General features: G+C 44.7%; 1 protein-coding gene across 1 annotated transcript; it reads left to right on the top strand.

Moving 5' to 3' along the window:
• Positions 1–20,219: 20,219 nt before the first annotated feature.
• LOC137381059 (probable G-protein coupled receptor 139) lies at positions 20,220–22,886 on the top strand. Its single transcript, XM_068053451.1, has 2 exons — positions 20,220–20,286; positions 22,195–22,886. The coding sequence occupies exons 1-2, from the start codon at positions 20,220–20,222 to the stop codon at positions 22,884–22,886; spliced, it is 759 nt and encodes a 252-aa protein (XP_067909552.1).
• The last annotated feature ends 2,826 nt before the right edge of the window (positions 22,887–25,712 follow it).

Below are 25,712 nucleotides of genomic sequence, written 5' to 3'. Positions count from 1 at the left end.
TCTCCTTTGTTATCTCTTGCCCCACCCCCACCTCACTTGCTTATAATCTGTGACTTTTCTAATATTTGTCAGTTCCGAAGAAGGGTCACTGACACGAAACGTTAACTCTGCTTCTCTTTCCACAGATGCTGCCAGACCTGCTGAGTGATTCCAGCATTTCCTGTTTTTGTTTCAGATTTCCAGCATCCGCAGTATTTTGCTTTTATGTTGGAAATACTCGGATTGTTTTCACTGGAACGACGGAGCTGGAGGGGTGAATTGATAGAGGTTTACAAAGTTATGAGCGACATGGACAGAATGGATAGTCAGAAGGTTATTTCCAGGGTGGAAGAGTCAGTTACTGGGGTACATAGGTTCAAGGTGCGAGGGGCAAAGTTTAGAGAGGATGTGCGAGGCAGGTTTTTTACACAGAGGGTGGTGAGTGCCTGGAACTTGCTGCCAGGGGAGGTGATGGAAGCAGATACGATAGCGACGTTTAAGAGACATCTTGACAAATATATGAATAGGAAGGGAATAGAGGGAAATGGGCCACGGAAGTGCAGAAGGTGTTAGTTTAGGCAGGCATCGAGATCAACGCAGGCTTGGAGGGCCGAATGGCCTGTTCCTGTGCTGTACTGTTCTTTGTTCTTTGTTCTTTGTTGTTCCAGAATTAGCCTTTATAGCCACTGCAGGCACTGCTTCACAAACCATTGAACACCTCCAGGTGCTTACTCATTCTCTGTGGAGGCAAGGAGGCCAAAGAAATAAAGAATTCCAGATGTTAGCCTATTATATCAATTTTGTCTGCTTTGTTTTAGCACAAACATTCAATCCCAACAACAATTTCGCTGCCAGTACTTTTAATTTGATCTTCATTAGAGTTATCAAGTCACTTAGCGCAACATTCTGTTTTCACAAAAACTGTTCTGCAACCACTAACGCCAAAGACTGAAACTTATTTTACAGGATACCTTTTCCTTTCTCTTTAATTTCACTGTTATTAGTGTTGGATTTAGATCGGAACAATCGAGTTTCCAATTGACCTCAAATTAAGTATGTTACCCCAGAGGCGAGTAATTAGAATCATGGAGAGGTACAGCACTGAAACAAACCCTTCGGCCCGCCGCCGCCCAACAACCACCTTTTTATTCTAATCCTACATTAATCCCATATTCCCTACCACATCCCCACCATTCTCCGACCACCTACCTATACAAGGGGCAAATTATAATGACCAATTTACCTATCAACCTGCAGGTCTTTGGCTGTGAGAAGAAAACGGAGCACCCAATGGAAGCCCATGCAGTCACAGGGAGAACATGCAAACTCCACACAGGCAGTACCCAAAACGAAATTGAGGTCGCTGGAGCTGTGACGCTGCGATGCTAACCACTGCACCACTCATTTGATTGCAAATGCAAGCCCTACAAATTAGCCTGATTCTCATCACAAATGTGAGCTGCTGAACTATGATATGATTCAATTACAAGGAAGCCCCCAATTAATATATTCAGACCGACCGCTCAAGACAAAGCACCCAATCAAAATATAAGGTTCTGAATGTGGTGGGAAAAACACGCTGTTAATTCAATCCCGTCCCTCCACAGAAAGCCGAACATATCACTTTAAACTATCCACATTAAAGAAAACCACAACTGAATTAAACTATCTTTTAACCCTCGAATGAAGTGAACCAGACCAGGTAACTATTGGTCAACAAATGAACTGTTTATTGGAGAAAACTGTATTCCTAAACACAACGAAGAGATACACCTTTTTTTAAGTAACAAAGTCCACTTAGTTTTACACTCTTGCCGACATGTAATCTCCCACTATGGAACAGTCAAGGCTGTTTGAATTCCTTGCAGCTGTCTGATGGGAAAACAGTAGCACAGTCAATAGAATAGTTCAGCGTCCAAAGTGTCCCTCTTCCTTTTCTAAGAATGAACAATGATCAACAATTTGTTTCTTTGTTAAATAATTAATCTGGCTTGACTTTTCGGAATTTTGAGAATATATTAAATAGGGTTTATGCAGACAGAGGGAACGCTCTACTATTTCTTTTAGTATCTGCTGGGGGGCAGTCTCTGTGTCAAAGCCAGTTTTGAGCTAGTTTCAAAATTAATCGCAACATTGTACATTTAAGATGAGTCTATGAGCGGCTGTATCCAAGGCAACCAGGATGTACATTTTAAACTGGTTGGTTCCCATTCTGTATGGTTGTATCCAATGGTAACCAGAATACACCTTCTCACCTTCTGGAGGCTTGCATATTCTTCAAGCAATACAGATATTTTTGCTGACATAAAGACACACCGCAGCTTTCCCTTCCCCCAAAAAACCTGTAACATGGCATGTGGGCATCGATGGCTATTCCAGCATTTAGTGCCCATCCCTCATTTCACTTTATTAATTTTAATGTCCAATATAACAATTAAATTTAATTTCTGGTGTATTCCTTATCAGGCTAATTTAACAAACATCATAGTTTTGCAGACAGGTTCATTCATCATTCATATAATCACCAACTCATTCCATGAACTCGTCTCCTTCTTCTTTGGCCTTCTGAACTCGAGAGACAATGGATAACCACCTGGAAGTGGTCAGTGGTTTGTGAAGCAGCGCCTGGAGTGGCTATGAAGGCCAATTCTAGAGTGACAGGCTCTTCCACAGGCACTGCAGATAAATTTGTTTTTCGGGCATGTTACAAAGTTGGCTCTCCCCTTGCACTTCTGTCTTTTTTTCCTGCCAACTACAAAGTCTCTTCGACTTGCCACACTTTAGCTCCGTCTTTATGGCTGCTCGCCAGCTCTGGCAAACGCTGGCAACTGACTCCCACGACTTGTGATCAATGTCACAGGATTTCATGTTGTGTTTGCAGATGTCTTTAAATCGGAGACATGGACAGCCGGTGGGTCTGATACGAGTGGCGAGCTCAGTGTACAATGTGTCTTTGGGGATCCTGCCATCTTCCATGCGGCTCACATGGTTAAGCCATCTCAAGTGCCGCTGACTCAGTAGTGTGTATAAGCTGGGGATGTTGGCCGCCTCGAGGACTTCTGTGTTGGAGATACGGTCCTGCCACCTGATGCCAAGTATTCTCCGGAGGCAGCGAAGATGGAATGAATTGAGACGTCGCTCTTGGCTGACATACATTGTCCAGGCCTCACTGCCATAGAGCAAGGTACTGAGGACACAGAGCTGATCCACTCGGACTTTTGTGTTCCGTGACAGTGCGCCATTTTCCCACACTCTCCTGGCCAGTCTGGACATATCAGTGGAAGCCTTTCCCATGCGCTTGTTGATTTCTGCATCCAGAGATAGGTTACTGGTGATAGTTGAGCCTAGATAGGTGCACTCTTGAACCAGTTCCAGAGCGTGGTCGCCAATATTGATGAATGGAGCATTTCTGACGTCCTACCCCATGATGTTCTTTTTCTTGAGGCCGATGGTTAGGTCAAATTCATTGCAGGAAGACGCAAACCTGTCGATGAGACTCTGCAGGCACTCTTCAGTGTGAGATGTTAAAGCAGCATCGTCAGCAAAGAGGAGTTCCCTGATGAGTTCTTTCCGTACTTTGGACTTCGGTCTTCGACGGGCAAGGTTGAACAACCTGCCCCCTGATCTTGTGTGGAGGAAAATTCCTTCTTCAGAGGACTTGAAGGCACGTGAAAGCAGCAAGGAGAAGAAAATCCCAAAAAGTGTGGGTGCGAGAACACAGCCCTGTTTCACGCCACTCAGGATAGGAAAGGCCTCTGATGAGGAGCAACCATGTTGAATTGTGCCTTTCATATTGTCATGGGATGAGGTGATGACACTTAGTAATTTTGGTGGGCATCCAATCTTTTCTAGTGGCCTGAAGAGACCATGTCTGCTGACGAGGTCAAAGGCTTTGTTGAGATCAATGAACGCAATGTGGAGGGGTATCTGTTGTTCACGGCATTTCTCCTGTATCTGTCGAAGGGAGAACAGCATGTAAACGTTCGATTTCTCTGCAGAAAAGCCACACTGTGCCTCAGGGTAAACGCGCTCGGCCAGCTTCTGGAGCCTGTTTAAAGCGACTCGAGCAAAGACTTTCCCCACTGTGCTGAGCACGGAGATTCCACAGTAGTTGTTGGAGTCACAACGGTCACCTTTGAGTTTATAGAGGGTGATGATATTGGCATCACGCATGTCCTGTGATACTGCTCCCTTGACCCAGCATAGGCATAGCAGTTCGTGTAGTGCTGAGAGTCTAGCAGGCTTGGCACTCTTGAATATTTCAGGTGTAATGCTGTTCTTCCCAGGGGTTTTTCCGCTGGCTAGGGAATCAATGGCATCACTGAGTTCCGATTTTGTTGGCTGTATGTCCAGCTCATCCATGACTGGTAGAGGCTGGGCTGCATTGAGGGCAGTCTCAGTGACAACATTCTCCCTGGAGTACAGTTCTAGGTCGTGCTCAACCCAGCGGTACATTTGTTTGCGTTGCTCAGTGATTATGTCCCCTGATTTAGATTTGAGGGGGGCGATCTTCAAGAGCTCTCTTAATGCCATCATACATTCCTCTGAGGTTTCCGGTGTCCGAGGCCAGCTGAATATGACTGAATAGATGTTGCCATTAGTCGTTTGCACAGCGCCTGGCTGTTCTTTGTGCAGTGCTTCTGGCTGCTTTAAGTGCTGCGGATGTTAAATCGCTGGGGGCTTTCTTGCAGTTGAACAGTGCAATGCGGTTAGCAGCTATGACATGTTCCAGCTGTTCATTATGAGATTGAAACCAGTCTGCATTTCTCTTCGCACTTTTGCCATAGGTGGTCAAAGCTGACTCACAGATGGCGACTCTAATGTGGGCCCACTTGGTCTCAGCATCCCCTGTGGGAGTGTTTTGAATGGCTGTTGCAAGTGAATTTAGAAATTTTTGTAACAGCTGTGGGTGCGAAGTTCTGTCCCTGTTGATGCGCGGGTGGCCCTTCTGCTTGGAATGATGCAACTTCTTTGGTCTGAGTATAACCTTGCTGCACACGAGGGAGTGGTCTGTGTCGCAGTCCACACTGTGGAAGCTGCGTGTGATTTGAATACTGTTTAAGGCGGCTCGCCTTGTGACAATTAAGTCTAGCTGGTGCCAATGACGCGATCTTGGGTGCCTCCATGAAACCTGATAACAAGGTTTAGTGTGAAAAACGAGTTGTGATGCAGAGGTTATGATAGGTACACACCTCAAGCAGTCTCTGCCCGTTCTCATTCCTCCTTCCAATGCCATAGCGCCCAAGGCAGGAGGGCCATGAGTCATGGTCGGCCCCAACCCTGGCATTAAAGTCGCCCAGCAGGAATAGGTGTTTGGTGTTGGGGATGCTGCTAATGATGATATGGAGTTCATCGTAGAACTGATCTTTAGCTTCAGTGGGGAGCAGAGTGTTGGAGCATAGATGCTGAGTAGGTGTACTGGACTAGAGGTGGTGAGCAGTCGGATGGACATTGTACATTGCGAACCATTTGAGGGAGGCACTATCATGCTGAGCAAGGAGTTTCTGATGGCGAAGTCAATTCCGTGCAGTCTTGGTTCTTCAGGATCCCTGCCTTGCCACAAGAAGGTGTAGTCTTGCTCTGCTAGAGATCCACTCGTGGGGAGGCGAGTTTCCTGAAGTGCTGCAATGTCTACATTGAGTCTACTGAGCTCGTTGTTAATGATGGCGGTCTTCCAAGAATCGTTGATTTGTGTAATGTCTTCCAACAGGCCAGCACACATAGTTCTGACGTTCCAGATTGCAAAGCGAAGGGCTGGTACCTTCTTTCCTTTTTTCATGTTGTTTGGTGCGGTGTATCAGTCCACCTTTCGGGCAATGACCCTGAGCTCCAAGCACCCATTGAAGCAGGTAGACTGTGGCGGGACAGAACATTATTTACCGGGGGCTGCCCGGTTTGAGGCGGGCGGTAGCTGTCCAGTGAGGTGCAATGACCTCTCCCACCGACAAAGGCAACCCGTGGCGCCCAGTTTTTGCGCCAATTTATCTGGACTTACAACCCGTAACTGCTGCCTTCCATGTTGTTTCAGTCTCTGTTCGGCAACTATGGAGTGCCCTCTCTTTGGCGCATGCCTGGGCGAATTTATGGAGTTTGGGAGTTGCCCAGTTGTCAAAACCCCCCTCACGGCCTTTCTGGTGGGGTCCAAAGGAGTGCAGTTCACGATGTTTGGCACCGGTATGGCTGCAGGAACTGACCGGAAACATGCCAAAGGTGACAGATGACCGCCTACGGTGTTCCGCTCAGATTATCTGTTAGGGTTTACTCCCTTAGCCTTGGTCTATACTGAGACGCCCATAAGTCAGTGGGGTTGTTAGGGCCCTTACACCGGTGTAGGATGATGCCGGGAGGAGGAGGGGATGCGAGGGGAAGGGGTGGAGGGAGGGGGGCGTGAGGGGGAGCGGGGAAGGGGGCTGTAAGGGGGTGGGTGGGATGCAGGGGAAGGGGATGCGGGGGGAAGATGGTGCGGGGGGGCTGGGACGGGGTTGTGTTGGGGTGAGCTGAGAGGGTGGAGCAGGGAAGGCGATGGGGGGCGGGGGAAGGGGGAAAGGGGAAGGGGAAGGGGGAAAGCGGGTGCAGGTAATAAGCCATTTGGTCAGTGCCCACCATCGACGTCCGGAAAGCTCATCCACATCCTTCGGGAGGTTTTTTTTAGATTAAATTAGAGATACAGCACTGAAACAGGCCCTTCGGCCCACCGAGTCTGCGCCGAACATCAACCACCCATTGAGACGAATCCTACACTCATCCCATATTCCTACCAAACATCCCCACCTGTCCCTATATTTCCCGACCACCTACCTATACTTGTGACAATTTATAATGGCCAATTTACCTATCAACCTGCAAGTCTTTTGGCTTGTGGGAGGAAACCGGAGCACCCGGTGGAAACCCACGCAGACAAAGGGAGAACTTGCAAACTCCACAGAGGCAGTACCCGGAATCGAACCCGGGTCCCTGGAGCTGTGAGGCTGCGGTGCTAACCACTGCGCCACTGTGAAGCATCTTTTGGCAGGCTTTCAAAGGTGATTGTACTTGTTCAGGGTTATTTGATGTGCTTTATATAAAGGCATACAGCATTGCTGACAGTGCGTTGCAGATGCTCTCCAAGCCATCTCCCGCGGGCGCTTTGACGTTGCGGACGGGGAGCCGCTCATGGATATTTTGGGTGTTCGGGGCACCTTTTCTCAAGACGTCCCTCGGGACCCGCTGCTCCTTCTTCACCTCAATGGACTTACCGCACGCCGTGGCTGCAGACACTCTGGACAGTGAAGACAGCAGGATCGGACATTAAAGTATCGACAGCTGTGCTCTTCAGTTTCGTCCGGATCAATTTCGTTGAGAAAACAAAGTGCAGATGTGGGTGGGGGAGGGCACTGGCCCAGGTAACATAAACAAACCTAACTGTTAGCTTTTAGTTAGGGCTAAAATGATCCGATTTAAAGAGCCAGGGGAGTTTAAACAGTTAAAGAGGGTAGATTGGGGGAGAAAGCACGAGGAATGGGAGCAGGCGGCCATGGATAGAGTTGAACAGCAAGGGACCTTCCAAGGGAGCTTACAGCCCAGGAGCCATCTTGCACCTTCCATGAACTACTGTGCAATTAAATGTAAATGTACACCAGCTTCCCCATGGATTGTGTCTCAAAATCAAATAAAGCAATTCACTGTTTTTTTTGACCCGTGTACAATCAAACATAATAGCACTGCGTTTTTTCTCTGTCTATTGTTTACGATTTTTAGCTATAAATAACTGTAATTCTCTTAAGCTGTTTATTAACCTTTACAAATAAAAAAATATGGTAGATATATACACCATGCAATGGTTAACATGAACAATTTAACTATAAACTGATTTTATTAAACAGTGTATTATTTATATTCAACTGAAACAACAACAACAACTGCAACTTTACACCGCAGCGTATTTCTTCAATTTTGACATTTTTACCAATTAATTGCAACTTTATTTCCCACTGTATTAGTTATTGCATTCAAGGTAAAACCAACTGCAACGCTATTCCATCGTGCAGAGGGTATCAAGTTAATCTAACAATTAACTGTAATCGAATTCCTCAGTATATTCTTATCACACCCAATAAAACTGTAACGAATAAAACAAATAACTGTCAAAAAAGAAAACTGAAATGTTTTATTTCATCTCTGGACAGCAGTTATCAATTATAATAATTAATTAAATGTAAACATATATCCGATGCATTAGTTATTAGGTGCAACTGAACAATTGATGGCAGCTTCATTCCCTTATGCATTGGTTATCATATACAATTGAGCAATGCGCTATAACCTTATTTCGACTGTGCAACGGGTATCACGACCAATTAAACAATTAATTGTAACTGTTTTCTGGTGTGCACTCTACCAAGCTCAACTGAATAATCAGCTGCAGCTTTATGCAACGGGGCAGTATTTACTAAATCATATTTAAATAACAATAAATTCTTCACGTGTCTTTTCTTAATAAGTCCAATTTTACAATCAATTTTAACAGCCTTAACGCATCTATTAGTTAGCATTTTCAATTCAACAATAGCTCCAGCTTTTAAATCCTGATCGTGACCAATTAAATGATTAACTCATTTTATTTGTGTCTTTCGAACATGCAGCTGAACAATAAACTCTAACTTAATTCCCTGAATATTGCATATCAGGTCAAATTTAATAATTAATGGGAAAAGAAAAAAAATGTGGCAATGTTACAGGACTATTAAGCTTGGGCCAGACTAATGATCTGGTGACAACAGTTCAAATCCCACTGCAGCATCTGATGGAATTTAAATTTAGCTAATTAATGAATCTGGTTTGCACTGGAGTGCTGACTTGGGTTGCATCAGAGTGCAATAGTGGAAGTTTGATAACTGAGGATAATTAAGGGCAAATTTTATCTTAAATCCAATCTGTCTTTTATTTAGCAGAATAAGTTAACACTTGCTGTTCGGGTTGGTGAAGGTGAGTTTTAGACCAGCTTCAGACAGGGTTCACTCAGGCTCTGCTTGCAGCTGCACATTGTTAATTAGAGAATTGGCTTAAACCAGTTGTCAGGGGCGAGATTCAGTCAGCATAAAAGTGCGCCATCTTAAAGTGTTGAATTTGTTTGCATTAGAGTGCTGACTTGGGTTGCATTAAAGTGATATAGTGGAAGTTTGGTAACTGAGGAAGTTCGGTGAGAAGGGAGTGAGCAGCTCCTTTCATTTCCTACCTGTCCTCAGAGTGAGGGGAGCCGAGAGCTTCCACAGAGCACAGCAGAATGGGAGAACACTCGGAGGGCGGAGTTCTGGATCGGTAAGTATAAAAAACCTACCTCTGGTAAAATAAAAACTGGAAGAGACTTCACAGGAAAGCTATGACCTGATTTGCTGGTAGAGAATTTTTACTGAATTTGAAAATAAAACATTGATAAAAATTGATTTAACCCTAATTAACTAATTAATAAGTAGTGTAACTAAAACAGAGGGATGAGATTACTGTATTTAGTTCGCAATGAATATTTATAGCAGGAATCTAGCACGAGGGAACATATAGTTAATTATAAAAATTTAGTACGGATTTAATAAGCATTTATTCATTTTAAATTAATTAGTGCTAGAAATATCAGTTAGAGGAGTGAAGTGCTTCAACTGTGAGATGTGGGAGGTCCGTGACGCTTCCAGCGTTCTGGACAACTACATCTGCAGGAAGTGTACCCAGTTGCAGCTCCTCACAGACCGCATGGATCGGTATGAGCGGCAACTGGATGCATTTAGGAGCATGCAGGTGCCAGAAAGCGCCATAGACAGGAGTTTTAGAGAAGTGGTTGCACCCAAGGTGCAGGCAGATAGATGGGTCACCGCTGGAAGGGGCAGGCATTCAGTGCAGGAATACCTTGTGGCTATCCCCCTTTCTAACAAGTATACCGTTTTGGATACTTTTGGGGGGGATGGCCGATCAGGGGAAAACAGCAGCAGCACCACGGCTGGCACTGTTGTTCAGCAGGGAGAGACAAAACGCAGAAGAGCAATAGTTATAGGGTCTCTACAGTCAGGGGCACAGATGGGCGCTTCTGTGGACGTGAAAGAGACTCCAGGATGGTATGTTGCCTTCCTGGTGCCAGGGTCAAGGATGTCTCTGAACGGACAGGGGGCAATCTGAATGGGGAGGGTGAACAGCCAGAGGTTGTGGTACACACCGACATAGGCAGGAAGAGTGACGAGGGGGAGCTTAGGGGGTTAGGTAGAAAGTTAGAAGCCAGGACCTCTGTGGATGTAATCACGGTATTACTCGCTGTGCCAAGTGCCAGTGAGGCCAGAAATAGGAAGATAGTGCAGCTAAACACGTGGCTTAAATGCTGGTGCAGAAGGGAGGGTTTCAGATATCTGGACCATTGAGATCTCTTCAGGGACAGATGGGACCTGCACAAGAAGGACGGGTTGCATCTAAACGGGAGGAGCTCAAATACCTGGCTGCGAGGTTTGCGAGTGTCACTCGGGAGGGTTTAAACTAGTGTGGCAAGGGGGTGGGAACCAGAGTAGTAGGTCAGCAAGTGAAATAAATGAGGGCGAACTGGTAAATAAGGCCAGTAAGATTAAGAGGAAGAGCAGGCAGGAAGATGTTGCGGAGCACAGCGGGACTGGTGGTCTGAAGTGCATTTGTTTCAATGCGAGAAATGTAACAGGCAAGGCAGATGAACTTAGAGCTTGGATTAGTACTTGGAACTATGATGTTGTTGCTATTACAGAGACTTGGTTGAGGGAAGGACAGGTTTGGCATCTAAATGTTCCGGGATTTAGAAGCTTCAGGCGGGAAAGAGGGGGATGTACAAGGGGTGGGGAAGTTGCATCACTGGTTAAGGAGAATATCACAGCTGTACTCCGGGAGGCCACCTCGGAGGGGTCATGCAACGAGGCAATACGGGTGGAGCTCAGGAATGGCAAGGTTACAGGCACGATGTTGGGGGTTTTCTACAGACCTCCCAACAGCCAGCGGGAGGTAGAGGAGCAGATATGTAGACAGATTTTAGAAAGATGTAAAGATAACAGGGTTGTAGTTGTGGGTGATTTTAACTTCCCCTATACTAACTGGGACTCACTTAGTGCTAGGGGCTTTGATGGGGCAGAATTTGTAAGGAATAGCCAGGAGGGCTTCTTGAAACAATATGTAGATAGTCCAACGAGGGATGGGGCCATACTGGACCTGGTAGTGATGAAGGGAGTGTAGATAGTCTCAGTCATCTCATTATCAAAAAGCAGGAGGTGTTGGATTTCTTGCAAAGCTTTAAGGTAGATAAGTCCCCAGAGCTTGTTGCGATCTACCCCAGAATACTGAGGGTGGCAAAAGAAGAAATTGCTGGGGACTTGACAGAAATCTTTGCATCCTCATTGGCTACAGGTGAGGTCCCAGAGGACTGTAGAGTAGCCAACGTTGTTCCTTTGTTTAAGAAGGGTAGCAAGGATAATCCTGGAAATTATAGGCCGGTGAGCCTTACGTCAGTGGTTGGGAATATATTAGAGAGGATTCTTTGGGACAGGATTTACTCCCATTTGGAAACAAACAAACTTATTAGCGAGAGGCGGCATAGTTTTGTGAAGGGGAGTTCGTGTCTCACTAATTTGATTGAGTTTTTTGGGGAAGTGACGAAGATGATTGATGAAGGAAGGGCAGTGGATGTTATCTATAAGGACTCCAGTAAATCCTTGGACAAGGCCCCTCATGGCAGACTGTTACAAAAGGTGAAGTCACACGGGATTAGAGGTGAGCTGGCAAGATGGATACAGAACTGGTTCGGTCGTAGAAGACAGAGGGTAGCAGTGGAAGGGTGCTTTTCTGAATGGAGGGATGTGACTAATGGCGTTCCACAGGGATCAGTGCTGGGACCTTTGCTGTTTGTAGTATATATAAATGATTTGGAGAAGTATGTAGTTGGTCTGATTAGTAAGCTTGTGGATGACACAAAGGTTGGTGGAGTTGCGGATAGTGATGAGGACTGTCAGAGGGGACAGCAGGATATAGATCGGTTGGAGACTTGGGCAGGGAAATGGCAGATGGAGTTTAATCCAGACAAATGTGAGGTAATGCATCTTGGAAGGTCTAATGCAGGTGGGAAGTATACAGTAAATTGCAGAGCCCTTAGGATTTTTGATAGGCAGGGAGATCTGGGCATACAGGTCCACAGGTCACTGAAAGTGGCAACGCAGGTGGATAACGTAGTCAAGAAGGCATACGGCATGCTTACCTTCATCGGTCGGGCATAGAGTGTAAAAATGGGCAGGTCATGCTGCAGCTGTACAGAACATTAGTTAGGCCGCACTTAGAATATTGCGTGCAATTCTGGTCGCCACACTACCAGAAGGACGTGGAGGCTTTGGAGAGGTTACAGAAGAGTCTTTCCAGGATGTTGCGTATTGTTTTCACTGGAACGTCGGAGGTGGAGGGGCGACATGATAGAGGTTTACAAAGTTATGAGCGGCATGGACAGAGTGGACAGTCAGGAGCTTTTTCCTATGGTGGAACTCAGTTACTAGGGGACATAGGTTTCAGATGAGAGGGGCAAAGTTTAGAGGGAATGTGCGAGGCAAGATCTTTACACAGAGGGTGGTGAGTGCCTGGAACTTGCTGCCGGGGGACGTGGTGGGAGCAGGTACGATAGCGACGTTTAAGAGGCATCTTGACAAATACATGAATAGGATGGGAATAGAAGGATACCATCCCTGGAAGTGCAGAAGGTTTTAGTTTAGGCAGGCATCGGCGCAGGCTTGGAGGGCCGAATGGCCTGTTCCTGTGCTGTACTGTTCTTTGTTCTTTGAATGGATAGCTCGTCTCCACAATGATGATCATTAAACTGTCGCATTGTTGTTAAGACGTCTCGTTCACTAATAGCCTTCACAAAATACATTCCTATCCCTTACCAGTCCTCTATCCTGGCAGTCCTATCATATCTAGTCGTGAATGGTGGTCGATAGTTAAACAACTAACCAAAGCTGGAGGCACCAAATATATGACCATCTTCATTGATGTGAGAGATTATAATGAGAGTGCGAAGGGAAAGGTGGAAGCCTTGCTGAAAATGGAAGATAGATTATCATGTGAAAGTAAAGTACCCTGCAATATAAAACCATAATGTTCGAACATTTGCAAATATATATAAAGGAGGACAGTAGCTAAATTAAATGAGGATCCCTTTGAAAGAGGGTCAAGAGATATTGTCATGACGAATGAAGAAATGGCAGAGACATTGTACAACTAATTTACGTCTGTTTTAACAGCATAGGATCCAGATTACATACCAGAAATGGAGGGCCACTGAATGGCTAATAATAATAAAGTACTCAGTGGAAATAATATCAGCGGAGAAAAGAAAAGTGCATTGGGGAAACTTTAGAGACTAAAATAATCCCCAGTACCTAATGGCCTACGTACTAGGGTTCTTAAAGAGGTAGCTACAGAGATAGTGGATGCACATGTTTAAGATTTTCAGAAATTCCCTCGATTGTGGAGTTCCCCAGAGGATTATAAGTTGACAAAAATAACGCCTGTATTCAAAAATGGAAGAAGAGACAATGCAGGGAATTGCAGACAGTTAGCATGACATCAGTCTTTCAGAAAATGCTTGCATCAGTAGCGTCGATAACGTGACGCAAGTAGATGTTGTACTCTTGGATTTCCAAAAAAAACATTTGCCGCACAAAAGACTAATGCCCATAATAAGCTCGCATGGATGTTGTGCTCATACATTAGCCTCGATAGAGGATTCGTTCAGAGACAGGAAGCAGAAAATAAGGAAACACAGGGCATTTTCAAGTTGCCAGGCTGTAACTAGTCGAATTCTGCAAGCATCAGTGCAAATTCTCAGGTATTTACAATGGACATTAACGAGTTCGATGAATAGGCTGAAAACAATGCATGCTGACGTTACAAAGTTTAAAAATAGGGACGTCTTGTTACGACTGCACAGGGTGTTGGTGAGGCCACACCTGGAATACTACGTACAGTGTTGGTCCCCGTATTTCATGAAGGATATACTACCTTTGGAGGCAGTTTAAAAAAGGTACAGTAGGTTGATTCCTGGGATGAAGCTGCTGTCTTACCAAGAACGAGTGAACAGCTTAGGCCTTTATTCATTGGAGTTTAGAAGATTGAGAGGTGATCTTATTGAAATATATAAAATTCTAAGGGGGCTTTACAGGATAGATGTTGACAAGATGTTTGCACTGGTGGGGAAATATCGAACTAGGGGTCATAGTTACAGAATAAGTGGTCACACATTTAAAACTGAGATGCAAAGGCATTTCTACTCTCAGAGGGCGGTGAATCTCTGAAATTCTCTACCTCAGAGTTGTGGAGGTTGGGCCCCAAATATATTTAAGGAGGAGGTAGATAGATTTTTGAAATTTCGGAGAGTCGAGGGTTATAGCGGAGGAAAACTGAAAGACGAGTTGAGGCCTGGGACAGAGAAGCCATGATCACATTAAATGGCGGGGCAGCCTTGTGTGGCTGAATGGCCTACTCCTGCTCCTATTTCTTATGTTCCTTGGCTGAAGCTTTCTAGGAATACAAGCTGCGCAGAGGGCATCGAGTAGCTGCAACGAGATACAGATATGTTAAATGAATAGCAAACAAGGTGGTCGATGGAGTATCATGTGTGGCCATTTGAGATTATGCACTTTGGTGTTCGATCACAAAACAGATTTTTTTAAAAGGTGTGAAACTTGTAAATGGTGATGTTCAGAGGGACCTTTGTGTAGTCATGCAAGGAGAACATAGAGCCAGCATGCAAATACAGCAAGCAATCAGTGAGGCAAAGAGCAGATTGACCTTTATTGCAAGTGAATTGCAGTACACGAAATAGAAGTCCTGCTGCAATTGCACAGGGCTTTGATGAGAAGACACTTGCAATGTTGTTTGCAGTTTTTGTTTTGGTCTCCATACTTATATACACATATACTTGCATTGGAGGTGGTACAGTAAAAATTAACTAGATGAGTTCCTGGGATCATGCGGTAGTTCTATGATGACAATAAGTGCAAATTTGGCCTTTACTCTCGGGATTTTAGTACAATGACAGGTGATCTAAATGGGCATGCAGATTATGAAGAGGGCTGGCAGGTAGACCTTGGCTGTGGAATCTGGAACACAGGGGCACAGTCTCAGGATAGGCGGATGCCCATTGGATACTGAGATAAGGAGACATTTCTTCATTCAAAGGGTTACGAATCTTTGAAATTCTCGACCCAGAGAGATGTGGATGCTCAGTCGTTGAGTATATTCAAGACTAAGAAACAGTGAGTTGTGCAAATCAAGGGTACTAAGGGATGTATTGATATTGTGGAAATGCGGAGTGAAGATAGAATATCTTATTGAAGGGTAGAGCAGGCTCTTGTGGCCGATTTGCCTATTCCTGCACCTAACTCTTAACTTCCAACGATGCCAACCAAGGAGGAAACAGTGACACATACCTTCAGGAGTAAACCTTCCTCACAGAGATGGAAGGATGCCAATCAATGTCGGAAATTGATCGGGGAACCTTAATTGTTCTCATCATCTCCGGCGGCCAATGTTGATTGCACCATAATCTTGACTCTTGACCTCCTTGTCGATTGAGAATGGGAGAAAGAACATTGATAGTCTGAGATGGGCAGATGTGTCAGAGATAGTTTTTGATAACAATTACTTCTGTTCTTCATTATGTGAACCAGTCATGGAAAGCAACATTTGTATACACAGACTGCGTCAATTGTAAAATTATGTTCTTTGCCTTCAGAAAATCCATGGTCACATCCCTGCCTTTCTCTGTAACCTCCTCCAACCCCTACAAACCTTGCTCACTCCGTAACCTCCTACAGCTCTATTAGTCATGATTACATTGCTGGTTGTGGGAGCGTGTTATGCACAAAATGGCTGTGGCATTTACTGTATTGATTGGCATCCTTTCCTCTCCGTGAGATGATCGGAATGCAGCCTCAGAACTTTGGTGAAGTCAGATGAAATCATCTGCTGCACTTGTATGATGGTGGACAAAGCTGATTCTGGAAAGAAAATGTATACCACAAGTTATGCACATGAAGTTTTTCCTTGCCAGTGCAGCGGGATGAACTCTGCTAAAGCCTTGTCTGGTTTGGAGGCTTTGTGACCAAATGTCGGAATGCTGACGATTTCAGGCCTACTGCTTCTGTCAACATTTGCATTGATCATCAGCTGGAGTTTCCCATGTGTCGTGATTGATGTTGAGAGCTTTTATGTCTTCTTCAACAGCATCCTTGATCCAGAATGTTGGGCTGTTGGTCCCTTAGTGCGGTCTACCTCCATCCTATAGCATATACTTGGGGAGCAGCCATTCTCCAACCTGCACACGTGCCGAAGACAGCAACGTTTCTGTGCTTGATCAGTGATAGCATGTTTGTTTGTTTTTTGCCCTGGGAAGGATTACTTCATTTATGACTTTGCCTTTCCAAGCGATCCAGAAGATGCATCATAAGCAGTGATATGAACGTTATTCAGAGTTTTTTTTTTTGGCCGGTGTAGTTTGTCCAGTCTTCAGCTTCATCCAACTATGTTTTGAGGATACAGGCCTTGTAGATGAGGAAATTGGTCCTGCAAGTCAGTTTGTTGATTTTCCATGCTCGTTGCTTTAGTGATTGTTGGTTATTTGATGGTGGCTGCCTTTCCAATGCGTCACTGACCCGAAACGTTAACTCTGATTCTCGCTCCACAGATGCTGCCAGACCTGCTGAGTATTTCCAGCATTTATTGTTTTTATTTCTAATGCGTGAGCTGCATTCCTCATGACAAGGCCGTATTGTCCGTCACCATAGATACATAATAGCCGAATTTGATTACTGTTTCCAACAACTGTGTTGTTGAGTATGATCACAGGAGGAGACACAACGCCCTATCCCATAAATACAGATTTTTGCTGTACTGGAAAAGGGAACATGATAGACGCATGGGCTAGACAATCCATCAGCCTTTGGAGTTGGCCTTGTGTCTTGGAAAATAGTGGAGCATCATCAGCATACACAAAATGTTATAATCAGGACATTGCACATTTCTGTCTTGGCTTTCAGTTTTGCTAGATTGAGGAGTTTCTCGTCTGATCGTGTGTGGAGAGACACTCCTTCCAAGTCAGAAGGGGAAGCTTAGGTCAGGAGGACAGAAAACAGTGTAGGGGCTAAGGCACTTCGCCGTCTAACACCATTTATGACCTCAAAACAGTTGGAGTGGAGCCGTAGAACTGACTGTTGCCGTGAATGTTATTATTGAAAGACCATATGAGACAGCAAAGCTTGGGAGGACAAACAAATTCTCTAAGAGTTCCTTCTTGCTCACTTGTAAAATGTTTGTTTTAAGGCATAGGGGAACAAAAAAGGTAGACTGGTGTTTGCTGCAATTTGCACTTCTCCAGAAGCTGACATAGGGAGAAGATTATACCTACGATGGATCTACCTGCTGTGAAGCTGCACTTAGACTCCGGTTGCATTTTGTTGTATGGTCGAAGGTCTTTCCAGTGACGTTGAGGGGTGAGACACATGTTAGTTGTTTTACAATCTACTCGATCACCTTTCTTCATGTACTGCGTGATAATGTTTGCTTCACACATTGTAGCCGTAACTGCATTTCAATGTGATTTGTCACAGGCGCTACAGTCTCAATATTATTCCGTCAGGGCCAGCACACCATAATTAAGCAAAATAGAAAACCACAGATTAAAAACAATTAGGTCTAGTTCATGTTGCAGGCAGATTAAATTTAATATTTACTGTAACATGATGCACTAAGCCATTGGAGACTAAAAGCAGTTTTCTCCGTGCTGCGAATTTCCACGCAGCAAATTCCCACCTTTTACCCTCTGTTTGCGATGCTCTCTATTTATGACCTTTCTGTGCTGAACAGTCTGGACCACAGCTCGAGTACTGCATCTTTTTTTCGTTACCTCATTGCAAATAGCCTGTTTTCACGCGAGAGAGGATACATAAGAGACTTACAGAGAATGCTGGCTGGACTGGATAAATTCAATGGTGAGGAAACATTGGATAGATGGCAGATGGGACTGTTGTCTTTGGAACAGAGGGTGACGAGGGAAGATGTAATTGAGGTGCATACAATTATGAGTGTATTGAGCAGAGCACCTGGTAATAAAATGTTACCCTTAACTGCTTGGCCAAACGTCATGGAGCACAGAGTTAAAGTAGTTGGTGAAATGATTATAAGGCAGTTGAGGAGGACTACTTTGCCACAAAGGGTGGTGGGAGTCTGGACATCATTGTCTGAAAGTGTAGTAGCAGCAAAAACACTTAATGCAATGACAAAAAAATGGATATACACTGTGGTGCTAAAACTTAAAGGTCTGTGCTCCAAGTGCTGTAAAGTAGGATTAGGTTAAATGGCCACTTTCCTGGGTGGCACACGCAGGATTGCCGTAAATGTCATTGATTCTATAACTATATGCTGTATTAGTTTGAGGAGCTGCATTACGCTGAGTTGTTGGGGCGAATTTCACCTGCCCCCTGACGTGAGCGGTCGCAGCTACGTGGCCTGGAAAATGCCTCCGGAAGAGGTCGTCACGGCCTCGACACCGGGAATGCCCCTTTTCTTATTACCGGGGCAAAGAGACCTCTTTGCGGCCCACCTGCAGCTCGGCGACAGGAGCAGTATTTAAATGTTTAAACTGTTGAATTAATGACCTACCTGCTCCCATCGGCCGTCCCGCTGCCATATTCCAGCCAGTTCATGGAACACTCGCACATTCGGATCTACCCACACTGATTGTGACAGGGAGCAGGTACGTTTTCAGGTCAGGAGACGGGTGAGAGGGGAAAATAGTTGCCATTGGGTGAGCAGATGGTGGGAAGGGCTTAAAGGTGAAAAATAGTAAACATTTCTATGGGAAGATGGGGATCAATTTGTGGGGGAGGACGGCAATTAATAAAGTATTTGTTCATTGGGGGGAGGGGTGAGAGAGCAACGTCAATGTTTTTTTTCAATTTAGCTTTAACATGTATATAACGTTAAAAATTCAAATTACATGTAAGGAATTGAAGCCCTTTAAAAATGGCGCCCGCGCCTGCCCAGAGGCACCGGATGCCGTTGCTGGGGATGGATTGACCATCCACTCCATGCTATCGGGTGGAGCAGTCGGTCCCACCCACGTAAATGAGACACTGCCATCTTTATTCTGCGAAGCAAAAACACACGTGCGAGCTGCCATATTGGCAGTTCGCCACCGAGATGGGTGGCGAGCTCGTAAAATTCAACCCAGTGTCTTCATTTGAGGTGTTTACCTGAGATACTGTAATCAATGGAAGTGATGTATTAGCTTGAGGTGCTTCATTATATTGAGTTGCTTTATTACTGTGAAGAGCTGTATGAATTTAAGGAACATTGTGAGTTTGTGAACTGTATTATTTGAGTTGGTAGTGTTAGCTTAATAAGTTTCATTCGGAGGGACGTGCTACAAATTAAATATCTGTCAGTTGGAAGTGTTGCATCGGTGTTATGGGCTGCATTGGGTGGATAGTCTATTATTTGGAGGTATTTTTACGAATCAGAAGGCAGTATTGGTTTAAGGGCTGCATTAGTTGCAGAGGCGGTATTGGTTGGTGGGTCGTTAGCGTTTGGTGGGGCTGTGTTGATTTTAGGGTCTGCGTTACATGAGTTGTTCTATTGTATTAATTTGAGGAGCTGCATTAGATTGATATGCCCTATCAGTGTGCCATGATCAATTAGTTGAATTCTGCAGTGCATAGCCACAAATAACCCACCTAAATCCGCAAATGATTGTCCAAGGTTAAACAGGGCAGCTGCATTCCACAGTGCAGCAGAAAAACTCTGAAGAGAACCTTTAACATTTGGGGTTTAATTACTTAATCGTCACAGTCGATTGAATGACATCACTGAAACTATATGAAATTTAGAGACTGGAGTGTTTGTGTTTGAAAGAACAACCTCATTGCTGGATGAATGCAGCTTCTATTTTTCTTTATCTCATTAATGTGATCAGAATTGCCCAGTGTTTTGGAGTTTTCCAAGGCAACAGCAGAACCAGTTATACTCGATCACAACGCTGACTCATATCGATGATGTAATCTGCTTGTGCAATTAAAAAACCGTTTGAGCCATGCTGCAACATAAATATCCCCGTTGGGATCCCACATGGTATAAATTAAATCTTTTTGGGGACTCTCACCTCAGAGCATAATACAGTGTGCATCACTGGATTTGTACATCACAACGGAACGCATCACTCCACACAGAAAATGCATCAACCAATTGACAGCATCGTGAAAGCATATTACACAATCCTTGCCGTCATTGGTGCTACTGGTAAGCGACTATAACCATTGCAGTTGTCTAAATGGGATCTATGAATTAACAAGTTATCGCATTACATGGAATATCGTGAATTATAACGCAGTAACGTTGTTAGTGGGAGTATCTCTGTCAGTGTAAAATCATATTGAGTGTGGGTTAGCGACTACAGTGAAACGCCTGACCCAGGTGACCATGTATTTCTGGAAGTATTTGATTTGATTTAGAGATACAGCACTGAAACAGGGCCTTCGGTCCACCGAGTCTGTGCCGACCATTAACCACCCATTTATACTAATCCGATTGGCGGGCAGCCAGAAAGACAGGGCTAAAATGTGGCGAGTCGAAGAGACTTAGTAGTTGGCAGGAACAAAGACAGAGGCGCAAGGGGAGAGCCAACTCTGCAACAGCCCCGACAAACAAATTTCTCTGCAGCACCTGTGGAAGAGCCTGTCACTCTAGAATTGGCCTTTATAGCCACTCCAGGCGCTGCTTCACAAACCACCGACCACCTCCAGGCGCGTATCCATTGTCTATCGAGACAAGGAGGCCCAAAAGAAAAAAGAAAAAGAACACTAATCCCATATTCCTACCACATCCTCACCTGCCCCTATATTCCCCTACCACCTACCTATACTAGGGGGAATTTGTAATGGCCAATTTACCTATCAACCTGCAAGTCCTTTGGCTGTGGGAGGAAACCGGAGCACCCGGAGGAAACCCATGCAGATACAGGGATAACTTACAAACTCCACACAGGCAATACCCAGAATTGAACAATGCGCCACTGTGCCACGCACTGTTTGTCACAGTAGAATTGTACAGAGGATAAGTCACTACCAGAAATGAAATTCTGATTTCAGTGACCATATCAGCTCCTCTTTCCCCGACAACTTGCTATGCAAGAGCAAGCGATGTAATTCATTTCTTTTTTACCTCCTCCCTCCCTTTCAGACCCTAAACATTGATTCCAGGTGAAGAAACGATGTCCTCGTTTTTATTTCAATTTAGGGAAAGTATTTGCATCTCAATGCGGAGTCTCTTGGACATTGCGAAAGGAGCAAAGGCAGATTGGGTGATTGCTTTTCTGAACTCCTTCTTTCAGTCTGCAAGGGTGAACCTGACCTTTTAATCGCTTGTCACAATAATTGTGCATCCTACTCCCACTCTGACATCCCCATCCTTGACCTCCTATCATCTTTGCTTGAAACAGCACAATATATGTCAGAATCAGTGGGAGCGCAGCGCGTGAATGCTCCTGTTTTTCACAAGGATCCCCTGCTGGCACACAGCTGATCCACACTGGTGTCTACACATCACTCTCAGTATCTATTCCACTCGAACGTTCTCCACTTTTCGCGATTTTACATGCTCTCTCTCCCTCTGTAATTTGGCTGCAGCCATTTAAACATCCTCTGGACACATTCTGTGTGTGTTTCAATTGCCATAGTTGCTTCCAGCATGGGATCAGGGTGCAGAGTTTCAAAGTTCTAACTTCACAGACAGCCTATTTTATCCTTGACGGGTTTCCTGGCCAGAAGTACACCTGATTGACAGGCACTGTTTCTATTCGGGCAGGGAGGACTCTGGAGCTGGACTCAGGTGCATGGAGGTCCAGGGCACGACCTTGGAGTATGGGGGTTCTGCTGGTATCAGGGATGTCCAATTGCCAATTCTATAGTGGGAGATAGTAGCGGCTGCTCTGATCGCTGTTCAAATGATCCCAATCATTGGGGAGGGATATTATCACCTGGAACCTGGTCCACGTCCAAGGAGAGTGACTGGGAGTGGTGACTGTCTGACTCATAACACGAGGGTGCAATGTTATCCTTGGTGCTAAAATGCTGCCCTTACCTTCTGACTCTAGTATGGGGAATGTTAATCAATTAACTACAAGTCCTGTCTCCCTTCTCTATCTTACAGTTAATATTTTGGCATTTGTGATTCTGTCCCGGGGAAAGTGCGGCCTCTCCATCTGCACCACTCGCTATCTGGTGGCCATGGCAATGGCGGATCTGCTGGTCATCATAACTGAGGTTATTCTGTGGCGAATCAGTTATTATTATTTCCCGGGATCTTTCCTGTACATTACCCCCGTGTGTAGTGTTATCTTTGTCCTGAGGCTTGCAGCCAGAGAGTGTTCTGTCTGGTTCACCGTTACTTTCTCCTTTGATAGATTTGTGGCCATCTGTTGCCATGTGCTGAAAACCAAATATTTCACGGAGAAAACTGCGGCTGTTGTTCTATCAACAACATGCATTCTGCTCTGTTTAAAAAACATCCCCTTCTATTTTACATATGAACCTGGAGAACTAATCGACAATGTACCGTGGAATTGTTATACAAATCCAGATTTTTACATACAGCCTGGATGGGTGGGTTTTGACTGGTTTGATAAGATTTCAACCCCATTGCTCCCATTCGTTTTAATTCTGTTGCTCAACGGTCTGACAGTCAGACACATTTTAGTAGCCCGTCGAGTCCGTCAGGGACTGAGGGGTCAGAGCAAGGGACAAAATCGCATTGACCCAGAGATGGAGAGCAGAAGGAAGTCTGTGATTTTACTATTCACCATATCCGGCAATTTCATACTTCTGTGGTCGGTGTATGTTTAAGTATTCTTATATTATAACATTACAGGAACAGATCCCGTGGAATACAACGATTCTGAATTAACGTTTGAAAGAGCTGGATTGATGCTAATGAACTTAAGCTGCTGCACTAACACATTTAGTTATGTGGCAACACAGTCCAAGTTCAGACAGCAGATCAAGAGTGCATTGAAGTTTCCTGTTACAGAAATCATTCAATTAATTAATAAACAAAATAACAGATAGCAGCCCAGAAGTGAGTCGCAGTGTTTTCAGTCCATAATTGCAATACTTATGGAAATAGGTGACCGACAGCCGGATGACTGGAAATAAAGTGTCAGAGTGGGGGTAAGTTTACAGACGCCAGAGAGAAGTGGGGCAGCAAGCTAGACGAGGCTTTCGAAGGACCGGATGGAAAGGGGACAGGATGGAAGTCAGAGCCCCTCTGTGGGATGGGGATTAAACAACCACCACATTCTCTCTCCAACCTCCACTGGATCAATTCTAAGCTCCTCCTATCTGCTGAGAAAGAACAATTTGCTCTTACAAAAGCCATAATGCAGCAGACGGTGAAATTCATTTTGTGCCAATTGTTTATTATTATTGTTTGTATTGTTTTAATTGCTTTGTTGAGTCCCTCTCCCTTCCATTCTCCCATCCTTTATTCTGTCGTGTCTCCTCTTGCTCTCTGTTCCTCCCTGGACAAGCGCAGTTGAGGGATTAAGACGGGTAGACAAGACTTGGAGTAAAGGACTGGAGTCAAGCTCGGTACAAGAATCGATAGCATCGGTGACTCAGTTTTGTGGATGTTCAAATGGACAGAGACGAGTCCCGTACTGGCCCCCATGTAAGCTGATATTGTTACAGATTCGCTCTCCGCAGGAGCTGTCCCTCGCTTCTTGAAATCTGCATCATCAACCCTCTCCTCAAAAAACACCTTGATCCCTCCATCATTGTAAACTTCCACGTTTAACTCCCACCTCACTTTCCTTGTTAAAGGCCTTGATCGTGATGTTGCCTGGGACATCTGTGACGGTTTCCTACAGCAGTAGAACTCACCCTTATCTCTTTAAACCCCTCCAGTCCCTGCAACCATCCATATGTCTGTAACTGCCTCCAGCTCAGACAACTCCCAAGTATTCTGTGCTCTGCCAATTCTGGCCTCTTGAGAAACCCAGAATTTAATCTCTCCACCGTAGATGGCGTTCTTTCAGCTCTCTGGTCGCTAAGGTTTGCAATTCACTCCTTAAATCTACCTTCACGTCACTTTCCTCATTTCAAACACTCCATAAAACTACCTATTTCACCAAGCTTTAGTTCACCTCTACATCACATGTTGCTTTATAATGCTCCCGTGAAGTGTCTTGGAAAGCTTTACCAGGTACAATGAACGAAAGAAACAGCCATTGTTGCTGTATTTCACTCTCAGTTTCTTCATCTCTCGCTGTGTTTGTGTGTCCCTCGATCCCAACTCTAAATGCAACCTTAAACCTAACTGACACTAAACCAAACATGAACTATAAATCTAAATTTCACCCGAATCCTCACCCTGCTTGCAGACTGAACACTAGCCTTAACCCTACAGTAACTCTATCTTTCACTGTAAACCAAACACTAACCCACAGCAGATCCCCGATCCTGACGCTAACTATAACCCTTACCCGAACTGCAGCCTTAATTATAAACCTTTATGAAACCCCAATGTAAATGATACGCCTAAACATAACTGTAAACAAAGCTCCATCCCGGCCCAAATACTGAACCTATCTACAAAATTCGAACCCTAACTCCAACCCTAAACATATCTGTAACCATAACCATAATCATAACCCAAACCCTAACTGTAACCCTTACATGGATCATTACCCTAAACCATTCTATGACCATAAAACAAACCCCAAACCCTACTGTAACCCTTACATCCTGAGCCAATTCGGAACCCATTACCCTGAAACACCAAACCCTGAACCATGAATAAAATCCCGAAATTCAATCGCTAATCATAAGCCTAATCCCCATACAAATGCGAATACCTAAGCCTAACCCCAAGCAAAATACCCAAACCTTACTCCCAATGTTAATCCCGAAACACTATTCATACCGATAACCCCTAACTGACAGCAACAACCGTAAATGGGTTACAACCTCAACAACTCAACAACATGGTCGGCACAGACTCGGTGCGCCTTCGGGCCTGTTTGGTTGCTGTATCTCTAAACTAAACTAAACCTAAGATTAACGTCGTGAGCTATAATCTAACTTTTATCGTGTAATCTTGCCTGCCCTCCACCTTATCACAGGCTTTCCATTTTATTCTTCTTCGAATCTACCAGCCTTCATTTTCTAAAACGTACTACATTTCTAATTGGCAAAGATCTGATGAAAGGTCACAGACCTGAAACAATAAATCTGCTTTCTCTCTGTCTCAACAGAGGCCGCCAGAGCTACAAAGTATTTTCAGCATTTTATGTCTCTATTTCAGGCAGTCGCCTGATATTTATATTATACACCTTGCTCCCACACTGACGTTATTGATATACAGTGTGCTTTCGGGACTGGAGGAGGTAACAAAATTAAGGACTGCTGTCGGGCAGGGAGGAGGTTAGCGAGATAAGGAAGAGAAAAATATAACAACTGGAGGGTAACCAAGAAAGGATTTGATCAAGGGTGTTAGAGTTTCAAAATTGAGACATTTTGGACCCAGACAATTATGGGTCTGACAGCACGACTGAACGGGATATGTTGCAAGTAGGATCTGCACAGCAGAGAGTATGATGAGATAAACTCAAAAGAACGCAGGAAAGGTCATGTTTGGAGGTAACAAATAGGGAGTCGTATTGGGTGAGGATA

Source organism: Heterodontus francisci, chromosome 21, assembly GCF_036365525.1.
Source record: "Heterodontus francisci isolate sHetFra1 chromosome 21, sHetFra1.hap1, whole genome shotgun sequence".
NCBI classification, from domain to species: Eukaryota; Metazoa; Chordata; class Chondrichthyes; order Heterodontiformes; family Heterodontidae; genus Heterodontus; species Heterodontus francisci.
Note: the sequence above shows the minus strand (reverse complement) of the source record. Positions and strands in the feature narration are given on the sequence as shown.

What these genes read in the sequence shown, in the direction of transcription:
- LOC137381059 (XM_068053451.1), top strand. Translation starts at nt 20,220, where the DNA reads ATGCATCAACCAATTGACAGCATCGTGAAAGCATATTACACAATCCTT. An exon ending in TGCCGTCATTGGTGCTACTG is followed by an intron (nt 20,287 to 22,194) that starts GTAAGCGACTAT and finishes TCTATCTTACAG; the next exon opens with TTAATATTTTGGCATTTGTG.